The sequence below is a fragment of the Cyanistes caeruleus genome, chromosome 5 (genome assembly GCF_971803275.1).
Source record: "Cyanistes caeruleus chromosome 5, bCyaCae1.hap1.1, whole genome shotgun sequence".
In the NCBI taxonomy this organism is placed as follows: domain Eukaryota; kingdom Metazoa; phylum Chordata; class Aves; order Passeriformes; family Paridae; genus Cyanistes; species Cyanistes caeruleus.
Window position 1 is genome coordinate 35627782 of NC_141705.1, and position 22258 is coordinate 35650039.

A 22258-nucleotide genomic window follows, 5' to 3' on the forward strand; every position below is an offset into this window, starting at 1 on the left:
TGAAAGTTTTGTTTGTCCAATAGTATTCTTGAAATACATATTTACAATAAAAAGTTAAATCAAAAGGGCAGAATTCTACAGAACTCAACCAGCTGTTACTCATTACACCCCAAGCTTAGTAAAAGGGAAAACATTCCTTGAAGAAATATTCAGTTACAAATTACAGCTGACTTTTGTTTATTCAAAAGTTGTATCTTTTCATAAACAGGCATTAAATTATACAAGGTATTCTGAGACTTAAAATTGACTAATAAAAGCACATATTAATGATGCCATCATATGAAAAGGTAAATTTCACTTTGATAAAATCCATTGTCACAGCAATTACTATTTTTCCCAGTCAGCATTAGTTACTTAAGTACTTTATTCCATGGCAAAGCAAGAACTACAACAAAGAAAGATTTACAAAAACTTCAGTGAAGTAAAAAAAGAGCAAAGAAACCTTCCTTTCCAGAAAATGAAATTCAAGCTAACAATGGGCTTTTCTATATTTGTGTTCAGGATAATTTATGTATATTAAGAACAAAAATATAGGATTGTATATCCTGTAGTATAGAAATTTTATATACCTACGGAATATATATATATTCCTTATAGAAGACTACTAGAAAGAAATCCAAGTGTTTAAGTATATGTACTAAGTGTATACTCACAGTAACTTGATTCTCCCCCTTCTAAGTTGATAATACCTAGCAAAAAGTAATCTGACTCTTGTATTTATTTGCTTTATAGACATTAGTGATGTTTTACAGAAACTTTCATCACTACAGGTTGTAATAATGTGATGAATCAGATCAGTTCAGAATGATTGATAATGGAAATTATGTCAATAGGATAATTTCAAACTGAACTGTAAAAAGAAAATGTTGAATACTTTTCAGAAACAGAAATACATTCTGCAGCTATGGGAACAAATAACAAACTAGGGTAGCTGTTGAAGGAGAGTAAAGAAACATTTTTTACTGAAAGAGATACCAAAATATTCGAAACAATTTAGAAATACCCAACAATTTAACAATTTATGAACATTTTAAGAACATACAAATTAACTTACACATTGAATAGAATAAACACTAGCTAAGCAAATAAACTCGAGGGTAAGATTTAATTTTCTGATTTAATATTGCAACTAAAATACTTAATTTCCATTTTTAATTAAAATATGAGCAAACTACAGCATTCTATAGACTAACATTTTCATGCTCTATGTGTGCCCAAATTTGTAACTCTAAAGGACTAATAAGAATTCTTTTTTTATTTAATATAATAAACTCAAATTTCAAATTTGAAGATAAAATTTAAGTAGACCTTTTGAATGGAAGTTTCTATAAAACTGTAACTTTTAACATCCTGAGTAAAAGAGTCTTGAATATAAAGAAATTACATTATCTGTCTGCCCTCCACATGGCCTCTGCATACATACATACCTGTATGGAATTTTTCTATTTTGATATTCCATCCATTGTTAAGAAACAAAGCTTAGCAGAGGTTTTTTATGAGTCAGAAAATTCCTTTACATTACTCACTGTGTTTACATCTAAACAAAAGCATATTTAAGTAGTTCTAAAAGAGTGAATTGATATGGAGACAATGAATTGGGAAAGTAAAAGAGATTTAAGTCCTTCTGTAACAGACTTTTGACTTGAATTCAGCACAAACATGCAAAGCTCTTTATCATTTTTGAGACTCCAAAAGCCACAAATGGTTTCAATTGCACCGTGTATCACAATGTTATTCAAAATTAATGTATTTTCTGACTATTTTATTTTTTCAGTGTGTTAGACAGCACTCAAGTGTTCCACTAAACAAAGACTTTTCTTTTGGGTCCCACGGCTGGTCACAGTGCCACTACTCTGCTCTCTTAGCATGTGCAGAACACACTTTAGAATGTCAGTGGGAGTTTTGCATGTATATGAAGAGGAAGCTATAGCAGATGGAGTTTCTTATGTCTCCCTGAGAAGAAAAGATCGTCCTAAAATAGTTTCTTCAGTAAGTTGTTAGGGTTTGGGGTTTTTTTTTGCTATGTTTTACCCACTGTAGCAGTAACTTTTGTTTCAACAGAAAATGAAACTCTAGGACAATGTTAAAGAATACCACCTGCCAAAAGACTGACCTGTTTTATTATGATTACACATCAACATAAAACATGGTGATCGTAGTACTATTCTAATCAAGATCCTTAGTATTTCTTTTTTTTCTGATCCAGGCTTCTATAACAGTACACACAGTTAAAATAGATCAGTCTCAGAATAGACTGCAAAATACGACATTCCACATACACAGCTACTTCCGTAGATGACGTTATTTAACTCTGTGATAATGATTTTGATGACTGCTGACTGAAAGTGATATTAATCTTCAGAAGTTCTGAGGAGGAAGTAACCAGTAACTGCAGCATAGCAGAATAAGATTTATGTATTAAATGACAGATATAGAAGGAACTTACTGTTTCAATTTCTTTGCTACTACTATTTTTGAAGCATTGACCAACTTGAAAAACTGTCTTAGCTTTCCTGTTTTCCTGTTCCTACAAAAATGAACTATGATTGACTAAATAAAATCAAAGTTTTGCTAGCAAAACTTCTAACACATTTTTGTTTGTTTGTTTGTTTGTTTGTTTGTTTGTTTTTCCTTGCTTTTAGCTTGGTAGCCACGAAGGAAACAGACAGTGCAAGATCTCGTAGCATGCCAATGTCGCCCTCCGATTTCCTGGATAAGCTAATGGGTAGGATGTCAGGCTATGATGCGAGGATCAGACCAAATTTCAAAGGTAATTTCAAAACTAAACTCCCAGGTTTTCAGTATGTCAGTACTACTGCTCACAAAAACGCAATTTCTGAAAGAAATACGAAAACTAAGATGTACATTCACTAAAAAGAAAAAAACAGGTGCTTTCTTTTGCCTTTCTTTTGTATGCATGGCAGTTCCTTTCAGCAGCAATACACTCTACACCTGCCACTTTCACAGCTGCCCAATTGCAGGCCTTTCATAAATACACCTTATCCTTAGATATGAGTTGTTTGTATAAGGTTTGTTGGTTTCTTTCCTTTCCTGAAATGCTTACTAATGGATTCAGATTCCCACCTTGGATTGCCAGAGCATGAAACACTATGGAAAGCAAGTTCTGTGAAAGATTGTCCAAATCTTCTTATCTGTCTGGTTCTAAAGAGTGTGTTAACCACATCGACCATCAAATTCAGGGCAGCTTATCTTAGTTACCAATTCTACCACCAAATTATATTCCTCACTCCTGGGCCCCAGGAGTGCCTTGAAATGCCAAAAGGATCATCTTTCCTCCTGTTATTTTCCCTGTCCCCATTTTCCACAGAAATTCAAGTTCTCAATATATGGAATTTTGCCTCGGCATGTGCCTTTTATGCACTAATCACAAAGGATATTCAATTAAAACAAAGCAGATTCAAAGACTGAAACAACAAAGTTTGCAAATGTAATGACTGTGTCTCCTGAGGATCTTAGCATATTATCCAGACTCGGGCACATTAGAGTATTTAATGAAGGATTACACAAAACATATTTTTAATATGAATATGCAAAGTATCATACAGACAAACACCATCCATTCTAACTTTTGTAGTCTGGAAAGTTTAGGTAAATTTGACTATTCTTTTTTTTTAAAACAAGGAGTTCCAATGTGATAGTGGAACCATATTTAACTCTATTACTGAATCTTTAAACATCTTTAAATTACCCAGAATATGCAAAATGTTTTGAAAGAATAAACCTATTGTGATTAAAAATTATATTATTCTTACTTTGCCTTAGTTGCTTTCTCCTATGCCTATCTTCCTGAGTCCAAGAGATTCTCTTAGCTCTAACATTTCACTATAAGGCTTTACTCCATGTTTACTACAAAAATTTTCCTTCAAGCTGGCAGTGCTTTCTCCTCTAAGTCATCTGTCACTCCCTTTCCATCTTAATTCTTATTCAGCAAGAAATGTTATAATTTTTTGACATCTCCAAGTTTCAGAAACTTAAGTGGTTTTGACTCTAAAGCCACTGCTATGTGCTGGTTTTACCAGAATTTGCCCAGTCTGATTCATAAGGACCATGTAAGAGATTTGTCAGATTACTTCCTCATCAGCAAACCATAAACACTCGGTTGTGTATATATAAACTTATTACCCAGGGTTTACTGCAGCTGGAAATGCTTTGCTCTTTTTAAGTTAGAGATGCTGATATTTCTCAGGAAATTATAAACATGCATTGGAATTTCCAACACATCTCTATATGATTTGGGGTTTAAATTTTATAGTTTGTCATGGACAGCGTCCAATCACAATCTTCTGCTGAGGCAACAGTGAAGAACAGGCAGATGGTTTAGAGATTGCAAAACTAAATTCAGTACTTCTTGAAAGTATAATTCAAAGGATTTAGGGCCTTGTTTTGTAACTATTGAAACTTAAAGAGACAAAACCTAATTTGACGTTGTTCCTTTTCAAAAAGTGCACATTCTAAATCTTCTGGACAGCTATGCAGCTTGAACAGATCTGCCCAGAATGATTCAGACCTACCACTAAGAATAAGTATCTCCTTAAGTGACTTTGCCACTTCTTGGTTAGTTTTATTACTCCTACAAAAAATGCTGGGGCTTAATGCCTTTTTGAGGTTTTAAACTGGTTATAGTTTTAAAGAAAGAGGATCAGGACTAATAAGATAACTCAGATATTAATTTAAATAATTTTTTTGTTCCAGTAAAATTTCTATGCAGGCAATATTTTTAATGACCAATTTTATTTATAATTAATCTTGGTCAAGAAGGCAAAATTATATATTCTATGTGTTCTGCTTTTGGATATTGAATCTGCACATGAATTCTTGTTCAAAAAAATATAATAGAGAATACATGGTATTTATTCAGCTATGAAATACAACAGGAAATTGAAAATTATTGTTAAAGTTTTGTTCCAGTTGCATTTTTTTTTAATGTTATAGATTCATGTTATATTTTTAATGTTATATAGCAAGGTGCTTTTACTTAGTGTCCACAATGCAGACAATATCCATTCCTGAAAATATGCAAAATACTTTATTGTCTTTCAAATTTGAACACAATTATGTAACCTAGGTATAAAAACTTTAAATATTTAAGTAAAAATTTGGGCATTTATAGAGGAAAACGTAAAGTGTTACTTGCCCTGCTATTGGCAAGCATTTTTCAGCAATCATTAGTTTAGAAGCTTTGAAAGCCAGAACTTAATTGAAAAAAATTAGTTTAGTAACATATGTTCTTCCCATCTCTTCTGGAAGCTGTTCATATTTTTTGTCTTTTAATTATTTTTTGGCAATAAAACCTTTGTGGTTTGGAATATTAAAAAGTATAATTTTGTTTCCTTTAAATTTGTTGATTATTTTTACTGATTTTATTGCCAAGTGACGTGGAGAAGTATTACTTCTGTTTGATCTTTGCAAATATGTATATGTGCAGATTACTACCTACTGTGTACCTTTCCCAGTGTGAAGGGTCCTCTTCCACTTCAGCTGGTTTTGTGTGGCAACTTTTTATAGAATTTTTAATCCTTTTTGACTTTTTGATGTCTTTCTCCCTAGTATATAGATATATTAATCTATGAAATACATTTATATATAATATTAATCTGTATCTCTTAATTATAAAAGTTCTCTTTATTTCTGTCAGTTTGGCTGGTACAGAGGTAAGGTTTGCAGGGATATAGTTCATATTCATGTCCCCCACCATCATACCTGAAATCTGTGGGGTTTTTTTAATTCAAGTTATACTGGATGGACATGGTACACATTTCCACTGATTACAAAATTGACACAGGTGATAGCTGACTCACAGTGAATTGTATTTCCACAATTCTGAAAAGATTTTTTTTTGTCTGGGTTTATATCACCTCAGCCAGTCAGTTTGCTCCTGTTCACTTGGTCTGAAATGTCTTCTACAGTCCTCATACAAAATTCCAGCAGAATGGCTCTAGTATTTGACACAGCTAGCAATTGGAGACAAATGCTGCTACAAAGACTTCATTTGGTTTTTCTACTCTGACCTTCTTCACTTCCATGGATACTTTTATACCTTAATCATCTTCTTTCAGCTTTCAGATCTTGGCAGGATTCTATTTTTAACGCCTTGTAGATAGCGATCATTGTTAGCTTTTCTGTCCCTAGTGAGTTTTAGCTCTATTTCTTTTCTGCCTCTCTTTAATCTATGTTCAGCTTGCCTCAATTCCTGTGTTCAAAAATGACTTCCAGCTTTTACAGCTTCTCATTCGTGATTCTTTTTGACCATGTTTTGGGAAGTTCATTTTTACTCTCAGCACAGTGTCTTTGAGTTAACTCTAAAACATTTGCAGGCTACTTTCAGCTTCTACTTTTGTGCTCCTTTTAACTAGCTATTAACTATTTTACTGTAATTTGAAATTAGGCATCAGCACTGGAGTGACTTAGAGCTTCTTCTTAATAAAAACAACTATGTTGATAAAAGCAAACTTATATTTCAAAGTATAGTACTAGTTTAAGCAAGATAGCATCACATCAAATTTGAAAGAATGGCAGGTACTACAACATGGAAATGTTTGAAAGAAAATCTGCCTTGCAAACAAATGAATAACATGGGCAAGAGGAACAACTTTCTCCCTGGCGGTTTTTAGAGACTCTGCCATCTCTGCTTTTCCTTTTCCCCTTGATCCTTTTCAGGAGTTGAGCATGTAAAGCTTTTACTGAATTCTCAGAAGTACAGGATATACTCAACAACTCTAAATAATTAACTGTGTACCAAAGTGACTGCAAGTGCTACCTCCTTACCTGAGAATTCTGCTCCATAGGTGTAGTCTCGGGTATCGCCAAGACTGAAGTACATGTAGAAGTGGTTTGTTAGAATTGCTGCACTAAACAATTTTTGCTGTCAGGAAAGAAAACTGGGTGCTCCAAGTTCTGTCATATTAGCAGAATTTTTAATGGGCATTCTGATTCTTCAAGTATTTAATGTGAAATTTATTTGCTATGTTAGCTTTTGCTAGTTGCAAATCACCAGTAGTGGCAGAGCAGTTTCTTTCTACAGTGATACTAAAAAAGAGATATTACATAAAGGTCTATAAGACCAGTCTTCATATTCCAGATACAGATCTCTCACCATTAGGCTGCTTACGACTACAAAAACAATCCAGGTTCTCTAGTGCTAAACTGGCTTATTGAGATAAGAATATTGAGTTGTAGGAAGGTAACGAAAAAACTTGAGATGGAGAAACCTTGTTTCTATTGGACACAGACTGAAATTGATAAGGAGTAATGGAAAAATTAGTATGGTTTTCCATAATGACATTTTTAAAGAGACTTCTAGAAAATAATTTAAACCCTTTCCATTAAGAGGCAATTAATTGTTCAGTTATCATAATGACTCCTCTGCCACTATTGATACTTCAAAATGCAAGATAAGACAAAACAACAGTTGACTGAGACCCACGGTAACAAAGGATTCAGTTTTAAATGGATTCCTAAACATTTTTTTAATTTAAGAGAAATGGGAATAGAATCTAAATGACTTTGTAAGCACTAGAGATAAGAGCAGCACTAATCTATTTATTTTGCCAGTGATGACAGATAACATTGAAAGTAGAAACTGCCTTGGGTGAAGAAAGTAATTTTTCCCCATAATTGTTGTGAGAAGTAACACGCATTCTCACTGACATACACACAAAATATTTTTACTATATATTTTAAATGGGATGTTGTTTTATATTTCCTTTTTGTATAGAAGAATGTGTGCAGGTTTATACTGAACTTTGTTGCTGTTTGCTATGGGTTTTTTAATTGCTAAACTTGGCCAGATAAGTAGTGTGCCTTTGAGAAAAATCAAAAAGAAAATTATTAGAAACCATTAAATTTAATAATGCATTAAATTAATTGTGAATGCAGCATTATTTCTTCCAAAGTCAGTAAGTATTGTTCTTTAATAGTTTATATTGAATAATCAATCAATAAGCATAATTCTGGAACAGGGACTAGTGGGGTTTTTTTTCCTCTTTTGCAGGTCCTCCAGTTAATGTCACATGCAACATATTTATAAACAGCTTTGGATCCATTGCAGAGACAACCATGGTAAGATATTTTAACTCACTCTATGTTTGAAATTAAATATGTTCCATAAGCTCTAAAGCTAGCTTCTCTTCACCTGGAACTAAGCCAAAAAGGAAATCCACTTCTGAGAATGGAAAGTGAGAATTCCTAACTTGGCAATTGATTTTTTCTAACAAAAATTTTAGCATTATACCATCACACACAAGTAAAAGTATAGCCAACGGTAGAAGGTGTTGGTTTTTTTATTTCTCCCTAAGTTTTCTTTGGCAATTTTTAAGAAATAATTATTATATAGTAATTGGTTTCTATAATGTTGCACCTTTCTAACCTCAAAAGTGCTAATTCATTAAGCCACTTTGTTGATAACATTTTTTAAATTTCATCATATATAGTGCATATGGAGATGTATACTTTATTTTAAAAGTCCTTCTTCAATAGCGTTGTTGCTCTGAAATAATAGATTGACTAAAACTTTGAACTGCTCTATAAAATTTATCATAAAAAGAAGTGAATTGCATGCTTTTGTACATACACTTAAAATTTGTCTGCTAAAGAAAGATGATACAGAACAAGATGATAAGATTTTGACAGAATAAGAAAAAGTCAGAGTGTAAAGGTAGCAGAACTAGATATTGAACTGTGAATTGATGAAAACCCCCAGGATAATCTCAATAAAAGATGAGACATATGCTAGTAATTTGGACTACAGATATAGACACTAAAATTTAGTGAGGGGAGATATTTGCATTCCTTCCCTCTACAAGTGTTTTACATTTTTTTTGAAGACAGTTAAAAATACCTCTTTGAAAACAGTTACATAGTAATTTTGGGGCAGAGAGGGCTAAAATACAGAGAGATGACAGAACAATTGTGGGAGTTTGTAAGATCCAAATATAGAAAATACTCTGAAATCCCAACGATTTCAGGAGTCAGGAAATGTGCTTGGAAAGACAGAACTGATTTGATATAGTAAAAAAAAAAACCAAAAAACAACCCAAACAAACAAAAATCTACCAAAAAACCCTAATGTAACCAAGGACCTGCAGTCAAGAAAACAATAAGAAAAATCATGTAGTCAAATATTTATCCCCCTGTCTCCAAGAGTTATTAACTGCCTGTTCTTTACCTACCTTGCAATGTAGTAGTAGATGTTACTGAGAGAGATAGATGGCTTTTCTTCAGATAGAAAATTACTTTAATTTGTATTTGGGGGCCTTTCCAGACTGCAAATCCCAAACAGATTGACAGGGCATCCAGAGAGATTTATTCAGGTTCAATCAGAGGATAAAGCAATGCCCACATGATTAGAATAGTGTTCCACAGCTACTTCCTAATGTCTGGATGAGTGAATCTGGTCCAAAAGAGGTGACAGACCACAAGGTCAGTAGAGTGCAAAGACTAGCCACTCGATTGCTATTTAAAGGATATATACAAAACTGGAGTTGTTAATACACAAAAATTGTCCTGAGTTTGGGAAAAGGATGACCAAATTCACACCTCAGGTGTATTTTCTCTCAAAAACCAGAGAATTATAAATATTTCCTTTCAGTGCAACTTAAGTTAGTACAATATTTCTATTTTTTAATGAAAGTACATTCTGCTCAGTGTTACCTCGAAAGCAGAATGAAGCAGTCAAAGTAGACAACGACTTGGTCTGTAACAAATAGTTCCAGGTAATATCATATGTTACAGAAAATATCAGACCTGGTCAGAGCCACAAGGTTTTTAATTCTCTTGTTTTTATGCATTCAAAACCTGGATATTTAAGCATAACCTTGACCTTCATGATGCTTGTGTTCTGTTCATAATGTATTCACTGATATAGCTCAAAACAGACTTCTACTTATTGTCAGCCGCTGATGATCTCCCAGAGACTCAAATCTTTCTTTGCAGAAAAACAAATGCTTTTGTTTAGACAGGACTTTCAATTGTGTGGTCTATTAGCTTTTCTTCTCCCTAACACGGATGGTGAAACTTCTAAAAAATATGAAAATCTTTCTACCTTTAAATGACAGTGAAAACAATGTTGCATTATTTAACACACAGAAATTCTGCATGGTTTAACAAAAATAAATTCATTGCAGTTCAGTACGTCTTCAATTTTCACTACTTTATCAATTGAATTTACTGTATTAAAATTCAGGTACCTACGTCTTAACTCATTAGAACAAATTTTTAGACTCAAAAAGGACTTTTAAATTCTTGATAAATACTTCTTTTTTCAGCCTGTAAACAGAACAGGTTAAGTAAGCAACAAGTGCAAAATAAAACCTGGTCGCTGATACCTTGTATTTAAAACTAGCAGCTGCTAATGGGATATGAATATAATCTCTCAGCTTTAAAGAAGTCCGAATACCTGGAGCCCTGTCCTTGGCTGTCGCTGCAGTTGTCCCCTGGCAGTGTCGCTCTCTGTCCGGGCCTCCCGGGGACTCTTGCTGATGAGCAAAATCTTTGAGCTCCCTCTGCTGCCTCGGCTGTGCATAACAGAGTAAACAGGCAGAAAAACAAGGGGTTAAAAACAACCCTCGTCGCTTGCATAGTAGCCCTGTGCCAATCTCACATCGCTGGGCTGAACAGCTCTCAGTACGGACGAGGAGTGCGGTAGTGTGTGTCTCTCGGGAAAGCACACTCTTTAAAACATCTCCACCTGCTCCAGCAGCTCAGGAGAGGCAGACAAACCAAACAAGTAGCATAATTTTGCTTACAGCTTGTCAACACTGTAAATTGATCCCTTTCCCTTCCCTTCCCTTCCCTTCCCTTCCCTTCCCTTCCCTTCCCTTCCCTTCCCTTCCCTTCCCTTCCCTTCCCTTCCCTTCCCTTCCCTTCCCTTCCCTTCCCTTCCCTTCCCTTCCCTTCCCTTCCCTTCCCTTCCCTTCCCTTCCCTTCCCTTCCCTTCCCTTCCCTTCCCTTCCCCCTGCTATTTAATATTCTTTCTCAAAATACAAATCAGATAGTTTACAGCAGGGAGCAGAATGCCACCTCTTGCTAGGAAGCTGTGGTTCTAATTGAACCTAGGTGATTTTAAGTGATCATATGAGCAATTTCATTTATGTCATGTCTGCTCTGAGGAGGCAGGCAAAAAAGTAAACTACATAACTGAAAGCTCCCTAAAAAGCTCCCTAAAACAGACTTTTTGGCTCTACATAGGATCCAGCCTCACCAATTTTTCTGTGTTATCAAGCTGAGTGGTAGCACTAGATCTGTGCATGTCTCAATATTCACAAAGTAAGAACTTCTCACTCATCCTCTGAACAAGTAAAACTCATTGCTTCACACATATAAAGGAAAACTTAAGTTTCATAAATAACCAGTGTTTCATATTTTACAAGTTTCTGTTATTCTGGGATTTTACACATAAGAATTTAGAAATCTGGAAGAATAAAAGATTAAAAAATTGTGAAAGCCCAGAATAAAATTACTATTTCATTATAACATATTTAATACAAATTAACATGTGAAGTTTTTCATTTGAGATAAATAGTAATGTACCTAAGCACACATAACATTAAAAATCTGACAAATCATTTGGATTGCTTGGTCACATAAATTAAATGTATACTGGCAATGTGGGAACCATATACTACAGAAAAGTAAATACTTTTCTTACTGGTGCAGTGGAACTTAAATTTCAGCATTTATCACAATACCTTGAAAAGTTCCTCTAGAGAGCTTTTGTAGCTCAATCTCTGCTTAGCTTGTATTCACACTGTATCTCCTAAGGCTAAAAGGTTTTGTGATCATTAAGAGAAGTGTCATATATATTGTTGGCAATTGCCAAAAAAAAAAAAGGAGAACAGATTATTCAGTCACGCAGGGTCAGAATAATATCAGTGCCAACATTTTCAGCTGCAAAAGTTCACAGTCAGAATACTGAATACACAAAGCAGTTAGTCTATTTGGTATGTAGTAGTCCATACCAAAATGTCTGCTTTTACTCTACATAAAGTGACTGATAAATTTGCTCAAGGTTTTCTGACTTTTAAAGGTCAGGTACAACACTGACCTTAATGCAGATTTACAGCAATTTTTACTCAGTGTGTGTTAATACTCTTAGCATAATGCATGTGCTCAAAGTGCATTGAAGGGGACATCAAAGAGATGTGATGGCAAATAGCAACATGAAGACAATTAATACTGAATTAATTAATTTAATTTTAATTTTATACTCTTAATTAATCTCAATTAACAATTGAAAATTATATGTCTCTTATTTGGCCTTACAGTGTTTTTGCTCAGGGGTATTTCTTGATTCAGTCTGAAAAGAATTGAATGTTGATAGGAAGCACGTTAGAAATCTTTCTGTACTCCCCCCACTAATGAGATTATCTTGCATTTACAAATAAAATGAGCTTTTAAACCAGACCAACCCATTATTAAGCCACCATATTTACTGTCCTTTCATGAGCCACAACTCTTTAATTTCCTTAGCTTCATCTTTCTTCAGTAAGTGTTTCTGATTTTGTTCTGTTGTACCTATTCTAGGTTGTCTTTCAATAGATTGCTTGGAAGAAATGTTCACTTATACACATTACAAACCTCAATGCTGAGGAGTTTCACCAGACATTTTTCCTCAAATTAATCATTTAGGCTACTGCTTCAAATACAAGGAAAAAGATGCCTTTTTTACTGAAAATACACTGGAAAAAAAAAATAATTCTCTGTTTGACAATCAACTTCCTTCTATCAAGACACAGAAAACTGTTCTTGTACAAGTTGGGACATCAGATTATATAGCATCCTTTATTTCATACACTGGCCTCTGCCACCCTGATCCCTGGGTCACAGAGTCAGGAGCAGACAGAGATTTTACAAATTCTATGGGTCTACAGCTGTCCAGTTTGTTACATGTCTGGACTAATCCAGAAAATCTTGTTGCTGAACCTGCATTCTAAGCAGAGATATCATATCACCCTCCTGAGATACAGCATCTATTCCATATTATAAGAAAACTCTGTAGGATGCAGTATGCTTCAAAAAACACAACACTACATATACAAGATACAAATTAGCAAACAAATAGCATCCTTTTTATTTTTTTTTCATATTTAAAAAATAATTTCTATGCCCACTGGTTTTCCAAGCAGAAATGGAAAACATTTTTTTGTACCCTTCTGCTCTGGAACTTTTAGTCTAGAATAACTTTTAAAAGGGAATCTTGGAATTCCCTGGAAATTACCTGGAAGATACAGGTGAAACACTGGCTGGAAAATGTCTATGCTACTATCAAATGCATACAATATCTTCTGCTTTGACTTCCTGGTCCTTGAAGAAATGTCAAATCAGGTATGCCTCTATGCCAACTTCAGGTATAAACAAGTTGTGAAAATATTTTATAACCCATTAGTCAGAGGTTGTTTCTTAGGTGTAGGGAAAAACGCCTTGCTGCTTGTGTGCTGGGTGACATTTTTTTAAATTCTTCTTTACATTGATGAAAACCTAGCTTCAAATATTTTTTACCTCATTTGAAGAAAAGACTGAATCCAGACCTACAGTTGCCTTGCTACTCTAAGCTATAATTGTTCTGGTTTATCTAAAATAGATAAATATTTACCAGGATAGGTGTTATAATTAGGTCATCCAGACACACCAATGTGTCCTTCTTTCTGGTTCATTTTAACCCCATTTAACCCCAGCCATTTTAACAAGCATTCTTTAAAAATTTGCAAAACACTTTATTATACAGAAAGCTGAATAACTCAGTTTACAGACACAAAACTTTCTGCTTCCCCATAGCACTTACTGCAATTAGCTACAGAAGACCTGAAGTGACCTCCTTCATCATCAGCTCAAGCCCTTGCTACTGCATACAATGCTGCTTTAAATACTACTCCTCACCTGTTCTAATGCTTTCTAAAACCCAGATGGTTTCTTTACAGACTTATCAAAGGTTCTCCCAGAATCTTTATCTTCTCATTCCAAGGGAGACTTAGCCTTTAATTAAATTTTTATATCCTTTGTTTACCTAAAATCTTCTAGCAAAGCTGGGGAACTGTTCACACCTCTTATTTCCCCTTATCTGTTTGTTTACATTGATTCCTCTTCCTCTGATTGCTCATTTTCACTTAAAGGGAAAACCATTACTTGTACAGCACCGCACTATGAAATCATGTGGCTTTACTCCCATCCCTTCCTGTATCTTCTTTCTTACTTCCACATTATTATATTAGTCTTTTCAATCTGTTTAAAGGCTGTTATCAGGTAGGCTGTTCCTAAAAAATCTACATCCTGGTATAGCAACTGCAGCATTATCCAGAAAAATATGTGAAATATACTAATTTGCAAGCTCAGTTCTACTCAGTCACTGTTGTAGGAAATCTTACTATCTGTGAAAATAAGATTGTGGCATCACTACATAACTCTGTTCACATCATATGAGGTATGTTCTTTATGAAGTTTCTTATTTTGTTGCAATCATGAAAGATGAACTCACTTGGGGTTATGATTATGTAACACTCCTGATGTTTCCTAAAACTACAACACCAGTGTAAAAACATTATAAAAAAATAGTTAAATCAAAGAACTAGGTGAAAAGTAATAGTTTAAAAAATATCTTTAGTGCAGCTGCTTCATGATATGTATTTAAGCAATGGAAATTAATCTCATAATGATATATGTGGCTTTTGTCCTTAACTCCCATTAACACTAATCGGAGTTAAGTCCATAAATCCCCATCTATCACTGTGAGACTATAGCCTGTCTCCCTCAGTTTTGCATGAACCTGCAATTTGCTAACTCTGTTTACAGTAACAAAAGCTATGGAATAGGACTTTAGAGTAGTTGTTGAATGAACCTGAATTAAGAAAATAAAGGATTTTTGGCTTGTCACCTTTGTCCTAATTTCTGTTTTTGAGTCTAGTGAATATGCCCTAGAAAAATTCCCAGTAAAAACATTCCACATGACCTTGAAATTCTTGATTTGAATAAGTTTCAAAGTATCATTTTAGCATCATTGAGAAACTCCATTCTCCCACCATGTTGTCATTCTATTCTGAATACTTAGTACTTCTTGCACTCCGGCTGTGCATATGCTGGGTGTGAATTTTTAATTACAGTAGCCAAAGTAATCACTCAGCATGAAAGAGCTGTATGCTGACTTTTATACATCATACCTATAGTGCAAAGATATATTGTAAATAATATATTTTTTAAAAGTTGAAATACATATAATTATTATAATACTTTAAAATGAACCATATAATTATATAATTTATCCAAAGTTCTTGTAAGAATCTGTTTTTTGCATAGTATTTTTCTTTTTCCATAGACAATACATATCATGCTATCAATTATGGCCAAAGCTAGCAGAACAAGTAGTATGATGAGTTTGTGAATCAGGCTTTAATTTTCTTTAAAAGTCAATATGATCACAGCAAGGTGTGGTCTGATACGCATTTTTTACTGACATGCCACTCCCTATGTCATTACTGCCTTCTTTCTGCAGATTGACACCTTCTTCCTTCTCTCCAATTTGCAGGTAATCCCAGCTCACAGGCTTCTCTGCTCCTCTGCCTCTAGTGCTCCAGTTTGCAGAGGATTTGAATTTCTCAATAATTTTATCCAGGGCTCAAAAGCACTGCAAAGGCAACAAAAATCCCTCTTGTCATGATTTAACCCCAGCCAGCAAACCAATACTGCACAGCTACTCCCTCATTATTCCACCAGTGGGATCAGGGAGAGAATTAATTGGAAGGGTAAAATCCAGAGAACTCATGGGCTGAGATAAAGAGTTTAATAGGGCAAGCAAAAGCTGAGCACACAAGCAAAGCAAAACAAGGAATTAATTCATTTCTTCCCATGGGCTGGCAGGTGTTCAGCCATTCCCAGGAAAGCAGGGCTCCGTCACACATTACAGTTACTTGGGAAGACAAACTTCATCACTTCAAATATGCCCCCACTCCTTCTTGCCCCCCTACCCCTTTCTCCCCTCCGATATATACTGAGCATGATGCTGTATGCTATCTCCCCTTGGTCTGTGGGTGTTAGCCATGCCAGTTCTGTCTCTTCACAATTTCCCATGCGCCCCCAGGCTCTTCACCAGCACAGCATCTGGGAAAGCAAAAAACACTTTGGCTCTGTTAAAGCATAGAACACCTCTATATTATCAACCTTGTGTTCAGTACAAATCAAAACAAAGCCCTGTACCAGCCACTGTGAAGTAAATTAACTTTACCTCAGCTCAAACAAGCTGCAGCCTTCCCCAGAGTTCGGAAAGATCCCAACTTGCAAGCCTCTAGGCTTAAAATTTAATTTTGCCTAGGAGCAAATTTAATCCCATGTCTTTCTATCCCAGGGGAAAAAAAGGAAAAAAAAAAAAAAAAAAAAGAAACAGGCAGCCACCTCCCCAAGGCATTTCTGATTGGAAACAAGGCAGTGTGAATAGGTACTGACCTAAACTTTATTACAACCATGAAGATAGTGAATGTGAATTAAAAACAAATGTATTGAATGTATATAACTGACAAAAAGTAGGTATTCATTATTTCTTGTTTACCTGTTTTTGATGATAAAACAATAATCTTCAAAAGCACTCGTGGAGAATCTGAATTTATTCCTTTGCTTTAAAAAATAAGCAGTCTTTACATTGTCTGATCTTTTAGTCACTAGGTTTCTTTTTCAGTTAATGGATTTTCAAAACGTAAATGTATAGGAACATATGCGAGCTAATTTATTGGCATAGCAGGATTAGTTAAAGAAGATTTCTAGTCTGCTTTCCATCTACAAACATTGTAAGCTATAATATGTGGGATCTCTCACAATCTTCTTTTTAGTTCCTCTATCTTCTTTTAAAAGATTTAAATTGAATGAAGGTTTAGCTACTTAACTCCTGGTAGGATTGAAGGGATAGAATACTGAAAATTTGATGTTTCTAGTCAGCCATTATTAGGTCCCTTGATTGCAATATGTTTTTCCTTATTTTTGTGAATGTGGCTGCTCTACAGTTTCATAAAACTGATTATATTAAATACATAATTTCCATTTCTTGTTAATGTATATCATATATATACATAAAATATATTTTATATACAAATATAAGAACAGTTTTCAATGTATATATTTATATTTTACACTGGTTAATTATTTCATTAATTTTGGATCATTTTGCTTCAATTTTTAAGCATTTATGTTAGACCTTAAAAGGTAAAAAGACTATTTCCCAGCTTAGCAAAATGTAGGGAAAATGTTTTATATTTGTGCCTGTGACAATATTCTGGTACTACTGTAGTATTATAAATTATAGTATTTGAGATCTTTTAAAATAAGGATTCACTTCTTAATAAGTAACCTTTACTTCTACCCCTTTCATCATGGATCTACTGGAAGCCCATAAAATTGATATTTCTTCTTTCTCCCTTACTACTCAGCTAGACCCACATGTACTTGTTCACAAAGTTAACTTTTTCATGAAAGGAATGGGTTAGCAAATCAATACTGAATGGAGTTTGTGTCTGTTAAAGTTTTATTTCATTGCCTGAGTGCATTTAGTGCAGCTTTAATAATCCCTAAGACTCCCTGAGTTATCTGGGAAGGTAGGCATATCACGGAATTGCAGGAGACATTCAGCTTTTTGAACCAGCAGACAAAAGGCAAAATATCTTAGGGCTTTTCAAATGCCACTAGATGATGTCTTTGGGTAGTCAAACAAATTGTTCTCTTTCTCCTCAATACTGGTACAGTTCAAATATACACAAAATATGATGTGTTGCCATGGTATCCTTGTAAAGCAACATGATTTTCTTAATAGACCTCTTGGTGTATTTCATGCATATCAATAAAATTAAGGTCAACTCATATCTGATCAAGTTTGTTTAAAGTTAGAATTTTGTTTCTTCTCCTACCTGACTTTGGCAGGTGTTTAGACTACAAGAGTTAGCCGGCCTTGCTTCTGGGCTTGTCCTACTTTAGCTTTACCTTTTATTTTACCTTACCTTATTCTAGACAATGTCATAATTATCTACCAACACAAGGAAAGGAACAGGGAAATTTAATATTGAATTCCAAAAATTGTATTTGATCTAATTCAGTTATATTTCTTTGAGAAGATGAAACAGAGAATGGTTTTAAATACATATTTTCACTAAAGATTTATAAAATTAGCCTATTCAGTCACTCATTGAAACCAGTCATGCTCAAAGGCCTAACATAAAATTCATTAATAAAAAAATGGAATATATAGCACCAAAAGTTCATGTGAGAAAATGAATAATCTCAGTAAAACTTAATTTTTCACTTAGCAAGAAGTACCTTCTGCTGTTAGAGCAAAAACTTCAGGGACACATCATTTGCCTGCAGAAAAAACCCAGAATCTTTTGTCAACTGAGAACATGGCAAGGACCAAATGAAGACAGAGGCTTAGTGTATGTTGTTTGTTCATGTAATTGTCATGTCCTTTTTTCATCTAATCCCTAATACGACTGCTTGAAAGTGCAAACATTTTAAAAGTCCCTGAGCTAAAGCTTAAAAAAGCAATTACACTGAACAAGTTTCAAAATGTGATTTTAGTGTAATGCATTAGGACTTGGGAACACACAGCTTCCATTAAATATGGGAGTAGTATATTCAATCTTTAACTAATAAATATTCTAGGACATGCAGTAGGAGCTATGACAAACATTATTATACAGTATGACAGTACTATAATTAATCTTTTTAGGGATAAGCATCCTGGACATTAACTGCCTTTGACTTCTGATGATTATATGTGAGCACAGAAACTAAATCCAGTATTGCTACTGATAATAAACTCAACCAAAAAACTCAATGCTAAAATAAACTGAACCCATCCATTTGCAATGTTTTAGCCCTAAAAGATATGGAACGTAAGCAGGTACTGCAGCACATTGTTGAATTCAACTGATTTTGAATGATTTGTAAAAAAGAAAAGAGAGTAAGGCAAAAATCAAGGAGCTGTCTCAGAAACCACTGACTATATTATTTTTTTTAGTTAGGGGTTGAATGACAAAGTCCAATAGCTCTGTGCTAATAAGCATGCTTTAAATGACCCAATACTTTCTCTAAGGCAAAGACAGAACCGTAGTAGTTGCAGTAAGTTCTCATCCTCCATCATTTGCAGCGGTGGCAAATGAGGTGTTAGTCATCCCAGGAGAATATAAGGCAAGAAGCACTCATCTGTGCCAGCCAGAATGCTAACATGAGCTGTACTGCTTCAGAATCCAAGGGTACAAAAGCAGGTGGCACACCTAGGGGCAGAAGAAGTGTGTAAATTTATTTGCTGAACTCTGAATTTTTATTTTTTAAGGAAGTCTGAGAGGTCTGACATTACAGGTAGCAATGTTAAAGTAGTAGTTTTAGCCAGCTCTTTGCCAAATGAGTTCTAGTTATATTGACTTCAATATGAGTATTGATGGATAGTTTTTGGAGTAAAACTCTTAAAGGAATTAGGCAAAACGGAAATAAAATTTTAACCAAACCATTCACAGGACACCCATCAGGATATCCACTAGTTCTGAAATGTATGAAAACAAACAAAACCAAACTAAAACCCCAAAAATTAACTTACCATAAAACCCCTCAAAACCCTGTAAATATTAAAAACATTAATACATGCTTTAAAATCAACTGTTCAGAGGAGCTGTTCCTCCGAATCCATCAACAGTCTTTTCTGAATAACTCAATTTTTAAATCTCTCTGAGATCAGAGGCAAGTTAGTCCTCACCTCAACCTCACATCCATCTGGGCTGTCCTGCTTAATGGAGAGAGCAGGAGCACACACAATTTTCAATTTAGACTAGGATTAGAGTTTTTATCCAGGAACTGAGCAGTCCTTATTGCTCATCCTCAGCCTTCAAGGGCTGAAATCTAGATATCCTAATCACTCACAAAGTATTTAGCCAACTAACTTCAGGCAGGACCAGACAGGAAAGTTTTCCACGTGTTTGCGTGTGGAACTGGATTCTTTTCCTTATACAATACAATCATAGGAGTGGGAGGATTAGAAATAAAAATTGCAAGAAGTCATTTTCCTAAGGCACATCCATGAAGACGTTGCTGTCTGAGGGAGGGATCAGAAAATTCACAAAATTGCTTAATTCCAGGGGAGTGGTACAGTACTGCAATCGCTCTCAGCCTCTCTATGGGTTCTGTAATTGCAGAGTCAGAACAGTAAGGACATCCTTAGTTTTACCCACTGCCCAAATCAGTTCTGGAAAGAGACATTCCACCTATGGAAATATCCAGCAACAGACCTCTCTGTGCCATAGACAAACTATCATAATTAACACTGTATCTGCGTTTCTTCTTGTAATGAATGCCCTACAGCTCTTCAGTACAGAAAAGCTTGTTCTCAGGGATGTTTGGCATTACCCAAATATTGTTACTCTGACACAGATTAAATGTATCAATTAAAGCTAATGACTAAGCAATTGATTTAAATCACAGTTAATTTCTCTTTAGCTGCTATGGTAAATCTTTGATGGATTAATGAGTTACATTTAATGGTGGAGCATGGAGCTTGTTGCAAGTGTTTTTCACTCATTAATTGAAATGCCAAAGAGCTTAGCTATATGCACTATCCTTGCTGCAATTCAGCCCTCTAATCACAGAATCAATGTCAAGTGATTGGAATGGACCTTAAAAAGTGTGTAGTCCCAACTCCTCTGCCGTGGGCAGCACAGCTCCCACTAGACCAGGTTGTTCAAGACCTTATCCAACCTGCCCTTGAATGCTGCCAGGATTGCAGCACCCAGAACCTCCTTGTTCCAGTGCCTCATCACTCTCACAGTAAAAAATTTGTTCACTCAAACTTCTCCAGGCTGAGTGGTCCCAACTTTCTCACCCTGCCTTTATAGCAGAATGTTTTCCTGTCCTCTTATCAACTTTCTGTCTCTCCTCTGAACTTGCTCAAACAGTTCACTTCTTATGCTGGCAACACAGGAACTTTAAACAGTACTCCAGTAATAGTGCAAAGATGTAATAAAAAATAAATAACCCCCTTATTTGCTATAATAAGTAAGACCAATGAAAATATCACCAGTGTTTTTTAGCAGGAGAAAAGAGATGAACCATTTCAGTTCAGTCTAAATGTATTGAAAGTTAAGGAAGGATATTCTTGTCTTTAGATTTAAAATGCTTTCTTCCTCCCCTTTGATATACTTACAGGGAGCAATCAAGAAATAAATTAAGTCATAACACAAGTCCTTTGCATTATCAATTTAAACAAATACATGAAACTTTTCATGTCTACACTCACAGAACTGACAACCCTGTCCAGTCCTGTATCATCCTTCCCTGCACTTTCTTTTACATATTCTTTTGAACAATTAAGCCTGCACCATAAGTAATCTCAGTAACGATGGAACTCCAACTATTAAGCATGAGGAAGTACAAATCAATCCTTCAGAATACAAAAATTATATTTGCATTTCTTGAACGTGAGGGTGAATTTCAAGGTTCTTCTCCTACTTTGATATGGCAATGGCATTGGTAACCTGCATGGAAAATGACTTGACAATTTGAGTGGCTAACTTCAATTTTAATAATTGAGTTTCAATTTCTGTTTCTAGTTTCAAAACTAGAAAAGTTTTGTCAAAGGCATATTGAAATTTTTATCTGAAAAACTTTTGATCCAGTCTGAAATTTTCAGCTATAGAAAGGAAAACTAGAAAATTCCATCAATTTGGACAAAGTAATTACCCAAAGTGCAGCCACAGTGCTTAAGAACAGTGAATAAATTTAACATGGAAAGATGTTATTACTAAAAGTACTATTATGCCACAGGCCATCCTGTCTAATTATACCAGTCGAGGCAGCAATAAAAAGCATGTCAAGTTGCATGTTTTTCAGACACCAAGACAGTAACTTTTGAAAATCTCAGCATTATAAATTAAAACTATCAATGTGTTCTGTAACATATAAGCTTTTCTTATACGGCAGTAAAAATGAGCTTTCAATAAGAGTGTCATAGTTAATGCATGAAGAAAAAAATTTCCACAAGAACAATATTTATTATAGTGTCTTATGTTCATTTTTAACAGTCTTCTTTCAAAGTCTGTAAGATTTCCACGTTAAAATTTTACAGTGAGTTAAAACAAGTGAAGGAAGAATAATTTGACTACATTATACAAAAGACAAGACTAGATTTCACTTAGAAGTATATATTAGGCAAAATTATCATAATATTTGGAATGGCAACAGAGAGAGTTCTGTAATTTATGCATGAAATTCTGAAGACTTGGTTCAAATA

At 34.6% G+C, this 22258-nt stretch overlaps 1 protein-coding gene across 3 annotated transcripts in view; it reads left to right on the forward strand.

Annotated features, from left to right (window-relative positions):
* The window catches only part of GLRA3 (glycine receptor alpha 3), an 85961-nt gene that overhangs the window by 18520 nt on the left and 45183 nt on the right, over positions 1 to 22258 (forward strand). For all 3 annotated transcript variants that reach the window (XM_023924989.2, XM_023924990.2, XM_023924991.2), the window contains exons 2-3: positions 2643 to 2770; positions 8012 to 8079. In XM_023924989.2, the coding sequence (XP_023780757.1) occupies positions 2643 to 2770; positions 8012 to 8079 (196 nt within the window). The remainder of the gene's footprint in view (positions 1 to 2642; positions 2771 to 8011; positions 8080 to 22258) is intronic.